The sequence below is a fragment of the Culex pipiens genome, chromosome 1, assembly GCF_016801865.2.
Source record: "Culex pipiens pallens isolate TS chromosome 1, TS_CPP_V2, whole genome shotgun sequence".
Lineage (NCBI taxonomy): Eukaryota > Metazoa > Arthropoda > Insecta > Diptera > Culicidae > Culex > Culex pipiens.
In genome coordinates, this window is record NC_068937.1 from 28,798,926 (window position 1) to 28,817,834 (window position 18,909).

The 18,909-nt window shown below is 39.7% G+C and overlaps 1 protein-coding gene across 1 annotated transcript; it reads left to right on the plus strand.

The window, feature by feature from the left end:
• Positions 1-1,180: 1,180 nt before the first annotated feature.
• Positions 1,181-18,626, plus strand: LOC120413703 (calcium/calmodulin-dependent protein kinase type II alpha chain). Its single transcript, XM_052706188.1, has 2 exons — positions 1,181-8,012; positions 13,648-18,626. Exon 1 carries the CDS (start codon positions 1,397-1,399, stop codon positions 2,867-2,869), a length of 1,473 nt encoding a protein of 490 aa, XP_052562148.1. The 5' UTR covers positions 1,181-1,396; the 3' UTR covers positions 2,870-8,012; positions 13,648-18,626.
• Positions 18,627-18,909: the final 283 nt, after the last annotated feature.

The following is an 18,909-nucleotide window of genomic DNA, read 5'->3' on the forward strand; positions in this document are numbered from 1 at the left end:
CCGACAGATTTTTGACGTTTTTGATGGGTTTTAACGAGCATTTCTTTAGCTTGTTACACTTGCCCCACTTTCCCCTACCACTATTCTTTCGTCTCGAGGCCATTATTCTCTCGGACAACCGCTGCCCAGTTTTGGGTGTAATAATGATCCATAGAGCATCTTTCTGAACGAATGATGTTTGCGCATTATCCCGGCATCTGGTTTTTCAGGAATCAAGAAACTGTACTGAAAGTGTTAAGTTATATTTAAAAAAAAAATCTATGTCTACAAAGCAAACAGTTTGAAATTTAGATTTTAGAAATAAAAACGAGATTAGTTAGGGGAAATATACCTATTTTCGGCACATTTAGCATTTCGACTTCTGATCACTTTTTTCAGTTCCCACCATCAAAATCCAATTTTCAGAGAAATCAACAAAGGAGAGTTGCTTGCCACTGATATTCCCTTTAGCTAATGTTCGATCACAGATGTACAGATTTTTCCTACGGTAATTTTTAATATCTCAGTATTGAAAACGAGATTTTTTCGTATATCAAAGTGCATTGAAAGCTTTAAGAAATGGCTAATAATTTCTCTTATCTTTTGTGTAAAGCAAACCTCCAATGAAATATTCCCGAGAATGTTATTCCAAACATCTCGCAAACAAGTTTTCATTCCTCAATCATCACTTTGATTACGCAGATTGAGGCACGCCGCCGCCGCTGATTTACATCGATTGTTGATTGTTCGCGCAAGATCGACGTACAAGATTGAACCCAGCTGCGGCCGCCGCCCCTATTGCGAAGGAGGCAGGCAGGCAAATTCTTTCCATTTGCATGATTCATGATTGTTTTAAGTGGTTGGTTGTTTTGTTGACCCCATAAATTACCCGATTTGCGTAGGTTGATGGTCAATTGTGAGTCAACCATGTCCACGGCTCAATTGGCCGCGGTGAGCCTAATTAATCATGTTCCGTTCAAATGGTCCGGAATAAACTCGCCCTTAACACAGACTCTGACCGATATCTAATTACCGCCTTTTCTCACTCTCCCATTCCAGATCATCGTCGTAGTAACAGGCACGACATAATCATCGACGGCGCGTGGGCGGGCAGTTAATGAGAACAATCATCGGCACCACCTCACCGACGACCACCCTTGTGTAATAGTCCCACCCCCTCCCCCACAGGAAGAGAAATATGAGCAATGCTGTACGGAGGAGAGCCGGGTTCCCACAGTAATTAAGTTCATCGCGCGATTAGCCGACTACACGGAGAAGATCGTGTGATCGTGTGGTGTGTCGTGGACGCTCTGGACGAGTGAGAATAGTGGGGTTTGTGCTGGGGTTGTTATTCCTGTGACTGTGGGGTGTTGAGTAGAGTTTGGTCAAAATTCTCGCCGCACTAGTAGCGACCGAAATGGCTGCGCAGCCAGTTTGTACCCGGTTTTCGGACAATTACGATATCAAGGAAGAGCTGGGCAAGGGGGCGTTCTCGATCGTGAAGCGATGCGTACAGAAGTCGACGGGGTTTGAGTTTGCGGCCAAGATCATCAACACAAAGAAGCTCACGTCGCGGGACTTTCAAAAGTTGGAACGGGAGGCGCGGATATGCCGCAAGCTGCAGCACCCGAACATCGTCCGGCTACACGACAGTATTCAGGAGGAGAACTATCATTACCTGGTGTTCGATCTGGTGACCGGTGGTGAGCTGTTTGAGGATATTGTGGCCCGTGAGTTCTACTCGGAGGCGGACGCGTCCCACTGTATACAGCAGATCCTGGAGTCTGTGAACCACTGCCACCACAATGGAGTCGTGCATCGAGATCTGAAGCCGGAGAATCTGCTGCTGGCGAGCAAGGCCAAGGGTGCGGCGGTCAAGCTGGCCGACTTTGGGCTGGCCATCGAGGTCCAGGGTGACCAGCAGGCATGGTTCGGATTCGCCGGCACGCCCGGCTACCTGTCGCCGGAGGTGCTCAAAAAGGAACCGTACGGCAAGGCCGTCGACATCTGGGCCTGCGGCGTTATCCTGTACATTCTACTCGTAGGTTATCCGCCCTTCTGGGACGAGGACCAGCACCGGCTGTACGTGCAGATCAAGGCCGGCACGTACGACTACCCCTCCCCCGAGTGGGACACGGTTACGCCCGAGGCGAAAAACCTCATCAACCAAATGTTAACAGTTAACCCCTACAAGCGAATCACCGCCGCCGAAGCACTGAAGCACCCCTGGATCTGCCAGCGCGAGCGCGTTGCCTCCGTCGTGCACCGACAGGAAACGGTCGACTGCTTGAAGAAGTTCAACGCCCGGCGCAAGCTCAAGGGCGCCATCCTGACCACGATGCTCGCCACCCGCAACTTCTCCAGCAAGAGCATAATGGCCAAAAAGGGCGACGGCTCCCAGGTCAAAGAGTCCACCGACTCGTCCAGCACCACCGTCGAGGACGACGACTGCAAGGCGCGCCGCCAGGAGATCATCAAGATCACCGAACAGCTCATCGAGGCCATCAACAACGGGGACTTTGAGACGTACACCAAGATCTGCGACCCGCACCTGACCGCGTTCGAGCCCGAGGCCCTCGGCAACCTGATCGAGGGCATGGACTTTCACAAGTTCAACTTCGAGAACGTGCTCGGCAAGAGCAACAAGGCCATCAACACGACGATCCTGAACCCGCACGTGCACATCTTCGGCGAGGACACCGCCTGCATCGCGTACGTCCGGCTCACGCAGTACGTCGACAAGCAGGGACACCCGCACACGGTGCAAACCGAGGAGACCCGGGTATGGCACAAAAAGGACAACAAGTGGCAGAACGTGCACTTCCACGGCAGCCGCAACGGCAGCTTCAGCAACACCGCGACGCAGTACGACTTTGTGAACCACAAGTAAGAAGGGTGGCCGGCGTGAAACTTAAGAAAAAATCAGAAAGAAATATGCTTGTTCGTTACAAATAACTTAATAAAGAAAAACACACTAGTTTAACGATTCTAATATCATTGTAACCAAAAAAACAGCTGTAATGGCAAAGCGGCGCGGCGTCTCAAAACTATTGTAAGCGGAAAGGAGTCATTCGTGGGCGTTTAGCTTGAATTTTAAGCCAATAACGCCTGAATGCATGCTCCTTCAAGACAATGTATTCAGGCGTTTATTGTTGCTTGTTCATTTGACAGATTGACTGATTGACAGACTACTTACTCTGATTTTTTGCCAGGTTTACCACTCCAACTTCACTAGTACTTACCGGTAATTCTGCATGTCTTCAAATGCGCATCAAAAAGAGCAACAAGTACCTCAACGCTGAAGTCCGTAATTGAGAGCAGTTGTTCTCGAGAGCAGTTGTTTTGGCGTTTATTTTTGCTCTTTTGACAGATTAGCTGAAATCTGGAGCGAATAACGCCTAAATTCATAATGTTTGAATGGATTGAAGTCCGTTGTTGATTAAAACTAGTAACGTAAGATTTGCACCTTTTCGAATAACAAACTTCCGATATTATTCTGGTTCTTTGCGTACAATTTGATAAACTATAAATTCAAAAGCTACACTAAATAAACTTGAATTTGAAAAACTAGGATTGCACATTTGGCAGAAAATCCACTAGCACGTGTTGTCTTTCCCGTTGATGTCATGGGTTGCTAAGGTGGGGTTGCATCTTTCAGATTAATCAGCATAGTGAAAGCTTGACTGGTTGATAGAACACTTTCCATGACTTTCCGCAATGTTGACTCACTTTTAATAAGTACTTACCAGACATTCAGCAATCTTCAAGAAAATTTCAAAACAAACAAGTAGGCAATTGCTCTCATTGGCCTCTACTAATGAAGGTGATTCCGAAATTCATGTGTTCACAAAACCTGTGACTTTCAATTGTGACAGCTGAAATCTGGAGTCCATAACGCCTGAATTTATACTATTGAAACTCTTTCAGATGTGTGTTGTTGATTTCTGTTGATAGATTGACTGATTGACAAATAGCTTACCATGACGTTTCTCTGCTTTGCCTCTCGAATTACACAAGTACTTACCAGAAATTCAGAAATCTTGAAGAAAATATCAAAAAAAGTAATGAGTGCCTCAACACTCATGCGCAGTTGCAGATGTTTGTTCTCTTGATCTCAACCAATTTTTGATTTAAAAAAGCGACCTCTGTGTCATCGAGGGCAGTTGTTTTCATGAGCAAAACTACAATAATTTTGATAACAAAACCAACCTGATCTAAACATCACGAATGACCACTTTCCGCCAACAATAGTCGAAATTTGACAAAACAGCGCGCCGCGCAAAAATCAATCCGAGAGACGTGAAGCTTTTAAAAACAAAAACACTCCCAAAAAGAAGCAGCAAAACTGTAACTGGAAAAAAAAACCAACTAATTGCGCGCGCGCGCACTTGAGCAAGAAGCGTATTTTCCTAGAAAGTATGTTGAACAATTTTAAGCAACAAAGAAACACACTCACACACATTGAACAACAACACATTTTTGTCGGTGAAAGATCGGATCTCTTTGAAAAGAAAAACAAAGAAGGAAAAAAACCTATTGAAGTGGAGTATAAACAAAAAAGTTTTGCAATTTTTTATGAAACAAATTCAAAGAAAACAAGCAAAGAACGGCGTTCTAGGGTTATATAAAAGTAATTAATGAGACAACAAGAAAAAAGTGAAGGAAAGCATGTTTAAAGCATCAAATTTCACTCACACAGTGACAGTTTCGTAACTCTCCCGTTTTTTCCAAGTATATATTTCTCAAGTTCTCTCTATTATTCATGTTTTAAAGAAACAAAACGAAAAAATTAAAAGAAACTAAATCAAGTATTCAAGGTGTGAATAAGACGAAGAAAAAGCAAAACAACAACAACCAAAAACCAATCAAGTGGCACTCACTCACACTCACGCACGCAAATCTACTACTACTGCTAAAAAAGAAAACAAATTGTGCTCGTCAACAAGCTTGACAAAAACTTCGACTAAAGCGCCAACGCGAGCGGCAAGCTCTCTGTCACACACTCTCTCTCTCTTTTTCTAGAACACTTAAAAAAATCAATCCAGCAAAACAAAAGAGAGAACGCAATAAAACAAATTTATTACAAAAGAATAAAAAAACGCATAACTATCGTTAGTGCTGTGCTATTCGAAAGAATTAAAAACATAGAGAAAACCAAAAAGTGAAAAGACAAAGAAGAAATCACGAACACACACACTAACATACAGTAACAACAGCGTGCCGATTAGTTGTATGTAGTGAGTGCGAGCCTAAAACAATAGACGCAGCAGCGGCATCAACAACAACACTTACACACAACTCACAAATACACACACACAGACAAAAGTTGCTGAAAACATAGTAAAAGAGAAAGAAAAGAGAGGTTGAAGGGGTTTAAAAACGTCGCATCTATGCTCTAAATCGTCGCCATATTAGATAGAAAACGTTTATACACATACTAAAAAGAAGGAAGAAAGGGAAACGTCACCTAAAAGAAATATTTTACACCACAACACAGACACACACGCGCGCATTCTTGTAACATACGGCAACATCACCAAAAGTAAAAGAACACACACGTCACGCGCGTCACAATTGTTCACCACTCTTTTTAAGTCACGTGTGTTCGGGCTAAATATCGACCATCTCTCTTACTACCTACTCTCTGTATAGTTTGTTGGTTCGTGTAGTGTGGAAACAAAAAAAAACAAGAGTTCCGGGTTCGAAACCCGGTGATTGACCAAATTTAGGCTAGATTTTGAACGAAGACTGCGCGACTGATTTGTTTGAAGCTGCGGAAGACATTTGTTTGCGTGTGGTTTCGCAATCCTCCGTCAAACGGGGAGTGGGCGCCGCTTTTTTGACAGCTGTCAGCTTGACAGTGGTGGCGCGACGCTGACATTTCTAAAAGTGCCATTGTTTTTTGCATTCAAACTTTTCGGCACCCTCAGCAAACGTCAAATCAGTACAGAGCTGCTGCCGGATCTTATTCCGGATCTCTTCCGGAAAATGTCCGATGACGCATTGTTTGGATTGGCGTTGAAAAGTAGAGTCGAAAAATGTAAACAAAGCACTTCTTGCATCAGCTGATGCACGAAGTGATTTGTTTACCCTTTTTCGGCACCCTCAGCAAACGACAAACCATACAAAATTGTTGCCGGATCTTTTCTGAAGAGATACGGAAAAAGATCCGGCAGCAATTTGTACTGATTTGACGATTGCCGAGGATGCCGAAAAGTTTGTTGTTACTGTTTGCAAAAGACATTCAACGCTGTTTGAAAAGTTGACCTCAAACTATCAGCTTGACAGTGACAGCTGTCAATTTGACAGCTACCCCAATGAGCCACACTGGCGTAAATCAACGTGTTGAATTTAAACGCTTTAAATTTGAATTTGACAATGCCGCGTACAAATCGATTCCAATTGGCCAGAACCGGAAGCCGTTCAGCGTCAACACTTTTGAACTTTGGCTCGCGGCAGCAAGTTTTGCCTATTCATGAGCTCGTTTGATTTTCAAATTGCGCCTCTCTCCTCGTGGATTTAAGGAGATTCCCCCACCAGAAACCACACCGCACACACACAGACACAGATCGATGTTGCATCCCCCTTGTAGCGTCGACGGAATAAAGAAACGTAGGAAATCCGGACGAGGAGGGCGGGGTAGCGTTTTGACCTTATTCTTTCGCAAAGAGCTTTCAACCATATTTGACAGTTTAGTTCGCCTCGTTCCCTTACTAAAAAATTTCTTGAAAAGGAGCAAAAAAGCAAATCGGTCCTACTAAATATACACAAATCGTAGCGCGGAAAAAAGAAGAATATCAAAAAGATTAAACGGCTCTTGACAGCTGGGAAAAACAAGCAAGAAAAGATGTAAAATCAAAGCGATAGGAGGAGATCATCGAAGCGAGGGCTTGGAGGAACATAACCAACAAAAACAAAACAAAGCAACCCTAGACAAACAGTATCAAGTCAGCAGTGGGTCTTTGTGTCCCTTTTTTTATCTCTCTCAAACCATTGTACGTCGCCGAGTTGAGGTTATGGCCCGGGTTGATCCAACCAAATCCTGCCCCAAATTTGCTCGAATCATCATTATCGTCGTCGTTGCAACCAATATTAGTCTGCTCTGCACGCTGGAGAGGACACTTTTATGTGACATGTACCACGGTGGCGGGGGCGAACGGGGAGGCCCATAAAAGCCGACGCAGCCTACTGCGATGCCTTCGCCTTCGCCCCCCCTCCTCACCGAATGATGGTCAGTTCAAATTTCCTGCACGGTTAGAAAATGTCCACCCTGTTTGACAGCTCTTCTTCGCAAACTTGTGCCAAAGCAACGCAGAAGGTTGTGGTGCAATTCAATTATCCTGACGGGGGGACCGTCCTGGTGCACACCGACACACACAATCCGGATATGATTAGGTCCGGTCGGGTGATTGGAACGGACCTTTCTGGTCAGCGGACTCCGCTTTTTGAACGGCAGCCATTTTGCTAGTCGTGTCACCCCTCGGTTGAGGGTTGACAACACTGCGCGCAGCGTTTTTGACAGTTGGGAGACCGTGCTGCCAGTTTTTCGTTTTCAATTGGAACGGGGGGTAGCTCAAACGGAAATTCCGACGGATTAGGAGTGTAGTGGTGTAGGACGATCTAATCAAGTGTCAAGCTCAGATTGAACATGATAAATATTGGCAGAAATGTCGTCGTCATCGTTCGGAGGAATCGTCCAGCCGGCCGGTGCCGGCTGGGATGAGTGATGACAAGGATGAAGGCAGAAGGAAGAGACTCCGGATGATGAAGAAGTAAATAAGTTAACGAGTATTGACGGAATTCATTGTTATCGTCGACGGTGCGTCGTCGTTCGGTTCGGTTCGGCATGAAAAAGAAGAAAAAGAAGAATACATCGAAGAAGTGCTCCCCGTTTAAGAATTTATGATCGAGAGCCGTCGTCGGTTTCCCGGGAAAGTTCGGATGGATATCAATCTCAAGTAGAGTGCCCAGCCGGCTTGGGAAAAGAGGACGGAAGCCAGGACACCAGGACGGGCCTAAATCAAATTTTAATGGTGAGTTCCAATTAAAACTAATATTATATATTGCATGATTGAGTTTGAGAGTGGGCGGGAGAAAGAGAGCACGATTTGAATTATTAAGTGTTGCCGTCGCCGGACGGATGGACGGACTCCAGGCTGATTGAGTTATGAATAATACATTAATTACAAACGCGCCATTGGCGCTAGGCCAGGGTCCTGGAAATAGCATCGCATACCACGTGGTAGAGGGATTTGCACGGGCACGCGCGCGCGCCATTTGATACGATTAAAGCGCGAAAATGTCGGAATTTGCGTTACATTTGGGGGCAAAATTGAGTGCAGATGATTGCACTACAAATTGTCTTGAAAGAAGTATCATGCGTCCCCTTCATAAACACTGCATGGAGACGCATGATGGACCAGTGAGCGTGGATCATCGTGCGTCTCCATTGAATAATTCTTCAAAAAAGTTATTCATTGAAACAGTGATGAAATGCTTTCAATAGCTCCCTAGAAGATAAAATACACCCTGCAAACCTCGTAACTCATGGTCATGTCCCTTTTGCAAGTACCAATGGCACTTGTGGTCCAGATTGCAAATGTAAGTGAAAATTAGATTTTGAAGCCTTGGTGGTGACTTCGGAGAGTTGAAACAAATGGAAAGGGACAACTTTAGGATTAGTTTACGATGAGAGTGTTTCAGAGAATCTATCTTTTCAAAAGTTGTCGTCATGCTAATCCAAGCAACTTTGTCGAAGACACCACAATTTTATCTCGCAATCTACGCCTCCTACGTCATCTTATACCAAAGGCATTAAGGAAAACGCTTAAATTCAGTTTTTCAATCGTTTCAATTAAAGATTAAATTTTAGTTTCCAAATAAACAAGAACATTTTTGGGGCCATATATGAGCCCAGAATCGAGATTAATCAAACCATATTTTTATACCTGATTCGTTTAGACAAATAATTTTATTCCCTGCGCTTTGGATAATCGAGTCTTGAATGTATTAGACTGTTTTTCTTATTTATTTTAGGTGACAAAAACCCCGGATAACAAAAGTGATAAAATTCAAATAGTGTAACCAAAATTTAAATTGAAAAAAAATACATGATTTAATGGCGAAAAAGGAAAATTTTACAAATTTGTTGTTAAATTTGACAAAATTCACCAAATTAAATCACAGAATCCAAATTTGCAAAATTGACCATTTGAGCAAATTGACAAAATTCATTAAGTTCACGTAAGTTTAAGTAGGTTAAAGTCACGTTAATAAAATAAACAATAACAAAAGTTTCAGTCACGTAATTTTAAAAAAAACTAGAAACTGAACTAGAATAAAATAGAACTTACTAAAATGACAATTTTGTCAAAATAGAACAATTCCATTCGAGCAGTTTTTGCTTTTTTCTACATTGTTTTTCTTATGGGAGAAATATAATTTGTACTCCATTGTAAAAATTGTAAAAATTGTAAAAATTGTAAAAATTGTCAAAATTGTCAAAATTGTCAAAATTGTCAAAATTGTCAAAATTGTCAAAATTGTCAAAATTGTCAAAATTGTCAAAATTGTCAAAATTGCCAAAATTACCAAAATTGCCAAAATTGTCAAAAATGTCAAAAATGTCAAAATTGTCAAAATTGTCAAAATTGTCAAAAATGTCAAAATTGTCAAAAATGTCAAAAACTAGAGCTTCCAAATTTACCGGGTTTTGAATATCCCGGGAAACGGGAAAAATATTTTTAGAATCCCGGGAATTCCCGGGAAATTTTTGAAATAGTCATAAAATCTATGTTTTCATTATTTGTTATGCTTTTCAAGCTTAAAATCATAGAATTACCTCAATCATATTTATTGGTGATAATCTACACTTTAATCTAAAAAAGGACGACAGTTTTTAAATAGCTGTGATGAAATGAAAATAAGTTTTTTTTTGTTTTTTGTTGTGCTTTTTAAATGAACTACAATGTGATTCAAATTGAATAAACTACTATAAATATATTTCTTTTTTATATGACATGATTAGAAAAGCTTGAAAAATTTCATTGAAAATATCTTCAAAAAAAAAAAAACAAGAGGCGACATCTAATAAAATGACATCAGCCAATGTAAAATTTAAGATAAGTTTTGAATTTCATATTCAATATAATAAAAGCTTATGCAACAAGTGGCAAAAAGAAGATTTTTTCAGCACGAGTCGTACAATTATCGGATAGATCTGGATTACTTTTTCATAATGTCCTATGTGCATAGGAAACTTTTTTGTTTTGTTTTGAAAAAGAAACCTAGAAATACGACAAGTTTTACAACAAGTTTCTTACAACATTTTTCAATCCCGAATAAACGCCTTTTGAATGGATTTTTTTGCAAACATCCATGTGTTAAATAAATTCACCGTTAAAATAAAAAAAAAACTTATTGATAGTAGTGCTAAAAAGTTCAATTTTCACAAAAAAAAACTTTGCAAAAAAACATATTTTACAAATTATCTTTAATTTATTATACTACCGCCAGCAAGGGAAAGCAGGAATAGATTTTAGATAAATAAATTTAAAAATCGGTGTTCTCTGAAATTGTTTTGTTCTGTTCTTGTTTTAACCAAAGTCATTCAAAACATCCTGCAAAAAAATGGGTAAATAGCTGTTTAAATTCGTTTGGTTTGCCCTGATTTTGGGGTCAGAGTTTGATGAAAACTAATTTGATTTGATTTTATTTCCAAATTTTAAATCAATCATTTACGTAGATGGGTAATTTTCCGCCAACTCACACAGCAGTTGCCCCGACCCCTCTTCGATTTGCGTGAAACTTTGTCCTAAGGGGTAACTTTTGTCCCTGATCACGAATCCGAGGTCCGTTTTTTGATATCTCGTGACGGAGGGGCAGTACGACCCCTTTCATTTTTGAACATACGAAAAAAGAGGTGTTTTCAGTAATTTGCAGCCTGCAACGGTGATGAGATAGAAATTTTGTGTCAAAGGGACTTTTATGTAAAATTAGACGCCCGATTTGATGGCGTACTCAGAATTCCGAAAAAAAAACGTATTTTTCATCGAAAAAAAAATACTAAAAACGTTTTAAAAATTCTCCCATTTTCCGTTACTCGACTGTAAAAAAATTTGGAACATGTCATTTTATGGGAAATTTAATGTACTTTTCGAATCTACATTGACTCAGAAGGGTCATTTTTTCATTTAGAACAACATTTTTCATTTCAAAATTTCGTGTTTTTTCTAACTTTGCAGGGTTATTTTTTAGAGTGTAACAATGTTCTACAAAGTTATAGAGCAGACAAAAATTTTGGTATATAGACATAAGGGGTTTGCTTATAAACATCACGAGTTATCGCGATTTTACGAAAAAAAAGTTTTGAAAAAGTTGGTCGTCATCGATCATGACCGTTCATGGTCACCCGCGACAGACACGGACGACGAAACAAAGAGAAACGCAAAAAGTAACTTTTTCTAAACTTTTTTCGTTAAATCGCGATAACTCGTAATGTTTATTAGCAAACCCCTTATGTCTATATACCAAAATTTTTGTAATTGTCTGCTCTATAACTTTGTAGAACATTGTCACACTCTAAAAAATAACCCTGCAAAGTTAGAAAAAACACGAAATTTTAAAATGAAAAATGTTGTTCTAAATGAAAAAATGACCCTTCTGAGTCAATGTAGACGCAAATCGAAGATGGGTCGGGGCAACTTTTCCCGATTTCGTGTGAGTTGGTAGAGAATTACCCAGATATCAGATTGGAATTATTTATAGCGCCTAGTATTTTGCAGATCGGTAAACTAAAATTTTAGCAGTTTTCTCTACACCAAATTAATTATGATGTATGCCGAATACATATTATAATGATTTAAATTATTATCGATTATGAGATATTCAACTGTTAATCTATTTCCACATCCCAAAATTCCCGAGACAAATTATTTAAAAAATCCCGGGATTAGGGAATTCCCGGTTTTGGAAAAAATCCCGGGAATTTCCGGAAAAAATAGCGTTTTTTTATCAATTTAACCTCAAAATGCACGTGGGACAAGATAGCACTATGATTTGATGACAATTATGGAGACGCTTAGTTCATTGATATACTCTATCAATTACCTTGCGTCTCCACATTAACAATTTCAGATTTCAGAATTGATTTCAAATTAGCTCGGCAAAGTGGTTTAAATTCGTAAATTTAATTTAATTTAATTTAATTAACAAAATAAACAAAATTGACAAAAATTACGAAATTGACAAAATTTACAAAATTGACGAATTCATAAAATTGGCGAAAGTGACAAGATTTACCAAGTTGTTAAAACAGGATTAAAAAATCACTAAATTTATAAAAATGACAAATTTCAAAAGATCACAAATTTGGCGAAAATTTACATAATTGACAAAAATCACTAAATTGAATAAGGGAAATGCATAATTGGGACCATCCCTAAAACATGTGGACATCTTGGGGGTAGGGGGTTCAGCGATTGTCTACGCTCGGGAGGGGGGGGGCCTGAGACTTCAAAAAAGTGTCCACGTGGTTTATGGTCGTGGTCTCATTGACACAATTGACCAAAATTTACTAAAACTGACCAAATTGAACAAATTGATTCTGACGATTGTCCATTTTTTTTAAATTAGCGATTGCCCACGTGGGATATGGGAGTGTCTGAGATTTCTTTGAAAGTGTTCACGTTGTTTATGGATGACCCCAATACTAAACCACTGAGCTAGCAGTTCTGATATACCATGGTACAATGAATAAAGTTGAGCAGATCTCTTAAGTCTCATCGAAGAAAAGTTTTAGAGATCTAAACTAGACTTCAGTAACTTTTCGTGTTGCGCTGTGAACGCATCCATTCTCGAGGCATGGTCGCTAAAGTGTTAACTCGCTACGTCTATTACAATTATCATGTCCGAAATCTCATCTCCCTACTTTCACTGTTCCCTTTTTTCTCTCATTCCCACATTCAAAATCCCCTCAGAACAAAATATAGCCACAAAAGCCGCCACAAAACCAAGTATTTCAATGCAGTTTGACAGGACAGCACTGAACCACTTTGCCAAGCTAATTTGAAACCATTTCTGAAATCGTCTAATTAATGTGGAGACGCAAGGTAATTGATAGAGTAAATCAATGCACCAAGCGTCTCCACAATTGCCATCAAATCATTGTGCTATCTTGTCCCACGTGCATTTTGGGGTTAAATTGAGAAGAAAACGCCATTTTGTACTGATTTTTAAATGCTTCTGGTCTTTTGCTCATAACAGATTCACACGCCTGGTTTATTGATATACTTAATCAGGTACCTCGCGTCTCCACACTAAATTAGACAATTTCTATGCCAATCAGGATTGATTTCAAATTAGCTCGTCAAAGTGGTTTATAAGCAACATTACACCCGGATCCTCAGAAGAAAGTCCGTTCAACGCCTCAATCGACACAAATGAAATGTAACAACAAGTAATAGGATATTGACCGTGTCCGAACCGACTGAGTCTCCTTCCACGAAATCCCATCTCCTTCCCAAATCCCAATGCAATTGATTAAGTCCGAAAGCGTTTGTGCGTGTGTTTGCTTTCATCTCAACCGAATCCCACCCTCCCCCACAATTGAACACGTGTAATAGTAACGTGATTTCCTTTCTGTTCTTTCTCTTTCTACCTCACTTTCAGGTGTCAAATCACGTGGCAAAGGATGGACGAAAAAAAGGAATCGACACTCACCTCTTCCTCGCCGGAACTTGGTGACCGAGGTCGCGCTGGCTTCTCCCTCCTGCTGCTGTGAGCGCAATATCCGCGGGACCATAAATGATTTATGTTTCCTCTCGAGAGTCCGGGGACACCAAAAAAACGACCGGATATCTTCGCAAGACAGCGCCGGGTCACAGCTGCGTGAGTCACCAACCGACCAGCAGGACCATAAATTTTCCCCCGGGGGGCTCAACCAGCCACGACGACGACGGGAAAAGAACAAACTTTGCCTCGTGGGGTCGAACACGGCTATTCCATTAAAGCTGTTGGGTTGGGTAGGACCGTCCCAGACAACGTGGCGGGATTGGTGAAGGTTCTTGGGGTTGTGTTATGCTTTTTTTCGCGTGCACTGGCAGTGCGAGGTACATCGTCGTAAACAATACCGCCGGTTGGTCGTTTCACGCAAAATTGAATTGAAAATTGGTGTTGACTGCACTGGTGCGATTGGGGTGGGAGTTGTTCCGGGTTGGGTTGGGGTCTGTGAGGGAGAAAAAGGGGAAAAACTAGATAAATATCGATGGAGGATTTACTTTGAGGGAGGGAAAATGTTTTCAAAAAATACTAGAAGACTTAAAGTTGTATTTGAAATTAGAATTGAATTCAAAGATTGGAAACAGATTGCTCAAGATGCAAATCTGCTCTCATGAACTCCTACCATTTGTCACAATAACATCAATCACTGCTGAATACTCTCTCTTCTACTCTTCCTCTCTTACTCTAATCGGTTGGTTTGCGATTGGCTCAGACAGGATCGCGATTTTTTTTTCTGTTAACACAACATCAAAGCCACATTTGACAGCAACTTCAACTTCTCAAAACTCACATTGACGGCCAACTGTGGTGGTGCAGGTCAAACGAGTGCCCCGCTGGTATTTTGTCAGCTTTGCTCCTCTTTGAGCATGCGCGTCAGTGTGAGTGTCGGGCGGCGAGCGAAGTAGGCCATGCGATCCACGAAGCATTTGAATAGCTTGCGAATCGTGGTAACTCACGATTGATTGCGGCAGGGCGATTTGAGCGATTTGATCGGAAATGAGTGAGTTATTTCTGATTTTTTACCCTAAAATCAGGGTCTTCGAGTTCAGTGTTTTGGACGACTAATTTTTCCTGCTTTAAAAATTTTCAGGGAAACGGGAAAAAACATTTTTGAAATCCCGGAAATTCCCGGGAATCTGGGCAGTTGATTTCGACACGAAAATCGAACACTAAATTTGCAAAACAAGTTGAGAGCTATAATATTCAAACATGCTTGATTGAAAAGAAAACTGAAAAACAAGTCATATTAACTCAAGATTTTGAATGAAATTGACTGAATCATAATTTGCCCAGATCAAAGTGTATTTGGATGAATATTTGATTAAAAAATATTCATATTTGGGAAGGGTTCATTCAAATAAAATTGATTGATATTATACCCTGATTTGAGTTGTCGAATGGGTAGATTCATTTCCAGTAAAAAAAATCATGCCAAAAAAATAATTGTTTATGCCAGAAAAATGTTTAACTTTACCTCTAAAAATGTGTAATTTTACCACTTTTCGAGTGAAATATAACTTTTTATAGTGTAAATAGAAGTAAAATTACACCAGAAAGAGGTAATATTCAACCTTCTAGAATTACACTTACAAAAGTTAAACATTTTGTTTACTGTGTAGAAGACCAATTGACAAATTTTAAGATATCCTAGATCTACAGGAACAAGTTGGAGTAGTTAAAAATACACAGTAAAAAATAATTTAAATATGGAAGGTGTAATTTTGGAAGGTAAAATATTACCTCTTTTATGATGTAATTTTACCTCAATTTAGACTGAAAAAGTGACATTACAGCAGAAAAGTGTTAAAATTACTCATAAAAGATGTACCCCTTTCCAGATGTAATATTACCATGATTTTTTTACTGTGTATGTAATTATGGAAGGTATTAAATTATTAAGTTTAATATAACCTCTTTTATGATGTAATTTTACCCTAATTATAATGCAAGAATTAAAATAACACATAATCAGAGGTAAAATAGAATAAAAATATTACACATTTTTTGAAAAAATACATTTGGGGATGGCTACAATTTCCTCTGAACTATTAACAGAAAAGATGTACCCAATCCATGATGTAATTTTTATCTCAAGAAATGTGCAATATAACACAATTTGTGTATTTTTACCTGTTATAATGTGTAATCTATTTATTTTTAATTATGAAAAAGAGGTTACATAAAACCATTCAAATTCACACATTTTTTACTGTGTAACTAAACTACACATAAAAATACGTGTGAATTTACTCGACACGGAATTATGCATCACATATAAACTCGGTTCAAATTCACTGTAATTGGAGCCTGACATTTCAAAAGGGCACAAAACTTTGTAAACAATTGTGTATCCCTTTCACTTAAATGACAGTTTGCATAAGGTGTGAGAGGGATACACTCTTGTTTGCAAAAGTTGTGTGCCCTTATGAAATGGAAAGCACGATGTAAACTGCATGTAAAATTTAAATGTTTATCGACGTGCAAAAGATTTACATCATTTATGAGAAACATTCGGATTTGTTTTTTTTTCTGTGTTAACCATCTCAACAGAAGGTTTAAACAAATAATGATAAAATCTGGGAATGTGAGCGAATTTTTGTATCAGAAAAAAATGTGTAACATTGTATAAATAAATTTTACAAGCTTTTGTGGAATTTAACCTAATTCACATAAATTGAGGTAAAATTACAACCGAAGAGAAGTAATATTCAACCATCACCATCATAAACTCTGCTCGAGATTTCGTAAATGGCTATAAAAAAAAGGCTGGGAAAGTCAATTCAATTTTCAATGACTCACCCCCAAAAAAGAGTAAAAAAAAATGATTCAAAACTCAGAATTGAATATTCTAGAAGAACGAACGAACGAACAACAATATGAACATGTGTAAATTTACATATTTCATGTGTTTTCCACATAATTGACGTAAAATTACATCACATTGCACGATTGCAAATTCTTCAAAATTTACCTTGATTTAAGTTCATCCTCACTCTGGTGAAATTCATCGCAGACAAGTTAAAATATGTAACATTACATCGGAGAATGTAAACTGCTTTTGTGTCAGAAAAAAATGTGCATTACTTCCTCTGCAAATGTGTAAATTTACATCCAGTAATATTGAGCTCTCCGTTTACCTTCTAAATTAAGGTAACCTAAAATTATTTTTTTCTGCTGTGTAGGAAAAAAACCCAATGTAAAAAAGTTGAATTTTGGAAGGTTTTAAATGTAATGATTGAAAAAGTCCTTCTTTTTTGTGTAAATTTACCTAAATTAATGCGTCAAAAAGTGAACTTCAAGAGGAACTAATGAAAATTTCACCAGTTGCTGACGTGAAATTGCACTTTTTTACGCAATTTTTTTTCAAGAATTCAAACACAGTCACTTGATTCTCGTCAGAAAAAAAAACATTCGCACAAAGCACGTTCGTTTGGCATTCTATCGAAATTCCAATCACCTTTCCAAGGACTGCATTCAAATGATTGCTGTCACCACGCACCAGCAACAAAGAGAGAGATTGAGAGAGAAAGTAAGTGAGAGAATATGCCCTCGTACCGGGCGGCTGCTTGAGTGCTGAGCACGGTTGCGTTCGTTTCGACTTTGTGTGCGTTTATTGACGGTCGCTTTGAAATTATGATCATGGCAGGCGCTGCAATTTGAGTGTTCAAATATGGAGTATGATAGCTGACTAAAGGCACTTTCAAGTGTCGCTCAGTCACTGTCAATGTCAAACCCTGCTTGTATGTGATGAATAAAAAAATAAACCAATATAAAGTTGTTGGAGTTAAAAATGACGTACATTTAGATGTTGAAGAAATGGTGGAAAATTGATCAAGCTTGAGTTCATCACTGTTGAATTGAGTTTAACTTTACAGTGACTTAGAATGAACATAACTCTTTGAAATTTGGTTCACTATCAGTGTTGCTAGAAATTTTTAGATTTTCAACCAATCAAAATGGAGACGCCCGGTGCCCCCTCCAAACTTAATGAAGCATTCAAAGTTGATATCTCCTTATCGAATATCGAGCCGCAAGAGTTTGCGAACGTAATAAATTACGTCCCCCCCTTCTCTCCCGATTTATGAAAACGAGACTACAACAAATTGTCCCTTCTTCCCCAACTCCCATTTTTTCCATCCCTTCCGGCGCAAACTACCGGGAAACAACTCGAAACCTTGTCCTCCTCAACCCCACCCCCTTAAACCAACCATCTTAAAATTGATTACCTCGCCTCGCCTCGCCGCCCCGTTGATCCCTGCGACGACGCAAAATGATTGATTTTTCAAGGGTTTACTCGAAAATCCAATATCGCTAGCCCGCGAGCAACTCCCTCTCTATCTCTGAACAACTCGACGACGACGACGACGACTGACATTAATAAATCGCTGCCGCGGTTCACCACCTTTCCACCGCCACACTGAAGAAAGTTTGAAGTTTGAACATTTGTTTGAGGTAGAAAAAGCTTTAATGTCGAAAAATGTTAAAAGACCACAAACAAACAGACTGATTGCCACCAAGACAAGTTTTTGAATCGAATTATCTAGTTTATGCGTGTAGAAAACAAAAGTTGGCTAAAAACAAAACAATAAAATTGGCATCACTGCAAAGCATTGCGAGAGGCTGCTCTCGCGCTTGCCGCTCTCTCTGCTTTGCACTCTCTCCTTTTTGTGCGACGCTCCGCACGCAGTGACGTCACGAGTTGACATCTTTCGCAGCAGAAGCGCGCGTGAGCGCGAGAAAAGTTTAACAAAAGTCTGCAAGCGCGCGCGTACAGATCTTTCGGCTAACTACTACCAAGGGTACGACAACGATAAAAACAAATCGATTCGCGATTGCGACCTGGGCCAAGTTACGTCAGTTTAGTTGGATGTTTTTAATGTTTCTTTCGTGCGTGAAAAAAAAACCAGAATGAGCGTGCAAGAACCATGCAAAATGACCGCCAGGGGGGTCAGAACACGCCGGAGAAAGAGCTTTTGAAAAATTTAGAGCAAATTGCGGCCGACGATTTAAATTTTAAATGACAACATTACACACACGTGTGTCCCTTATACCTTCACAAACAAATGGGATGGAAGGGAAAAAAACGACCCCAGGAATAATTCCCCGTGATTACCCGGTGCAATAACATTGGAAGTCAGCAAAATGGCACGA

Coding starts and splice junctions, on each gene's coding strand:
- LOC120413703 (XM_052706188.1), top strand. CDS start 1,397: ATGGCTGCGCAGCCAGTTTGTACCCGGTTTTCGGACAATTACGATATC.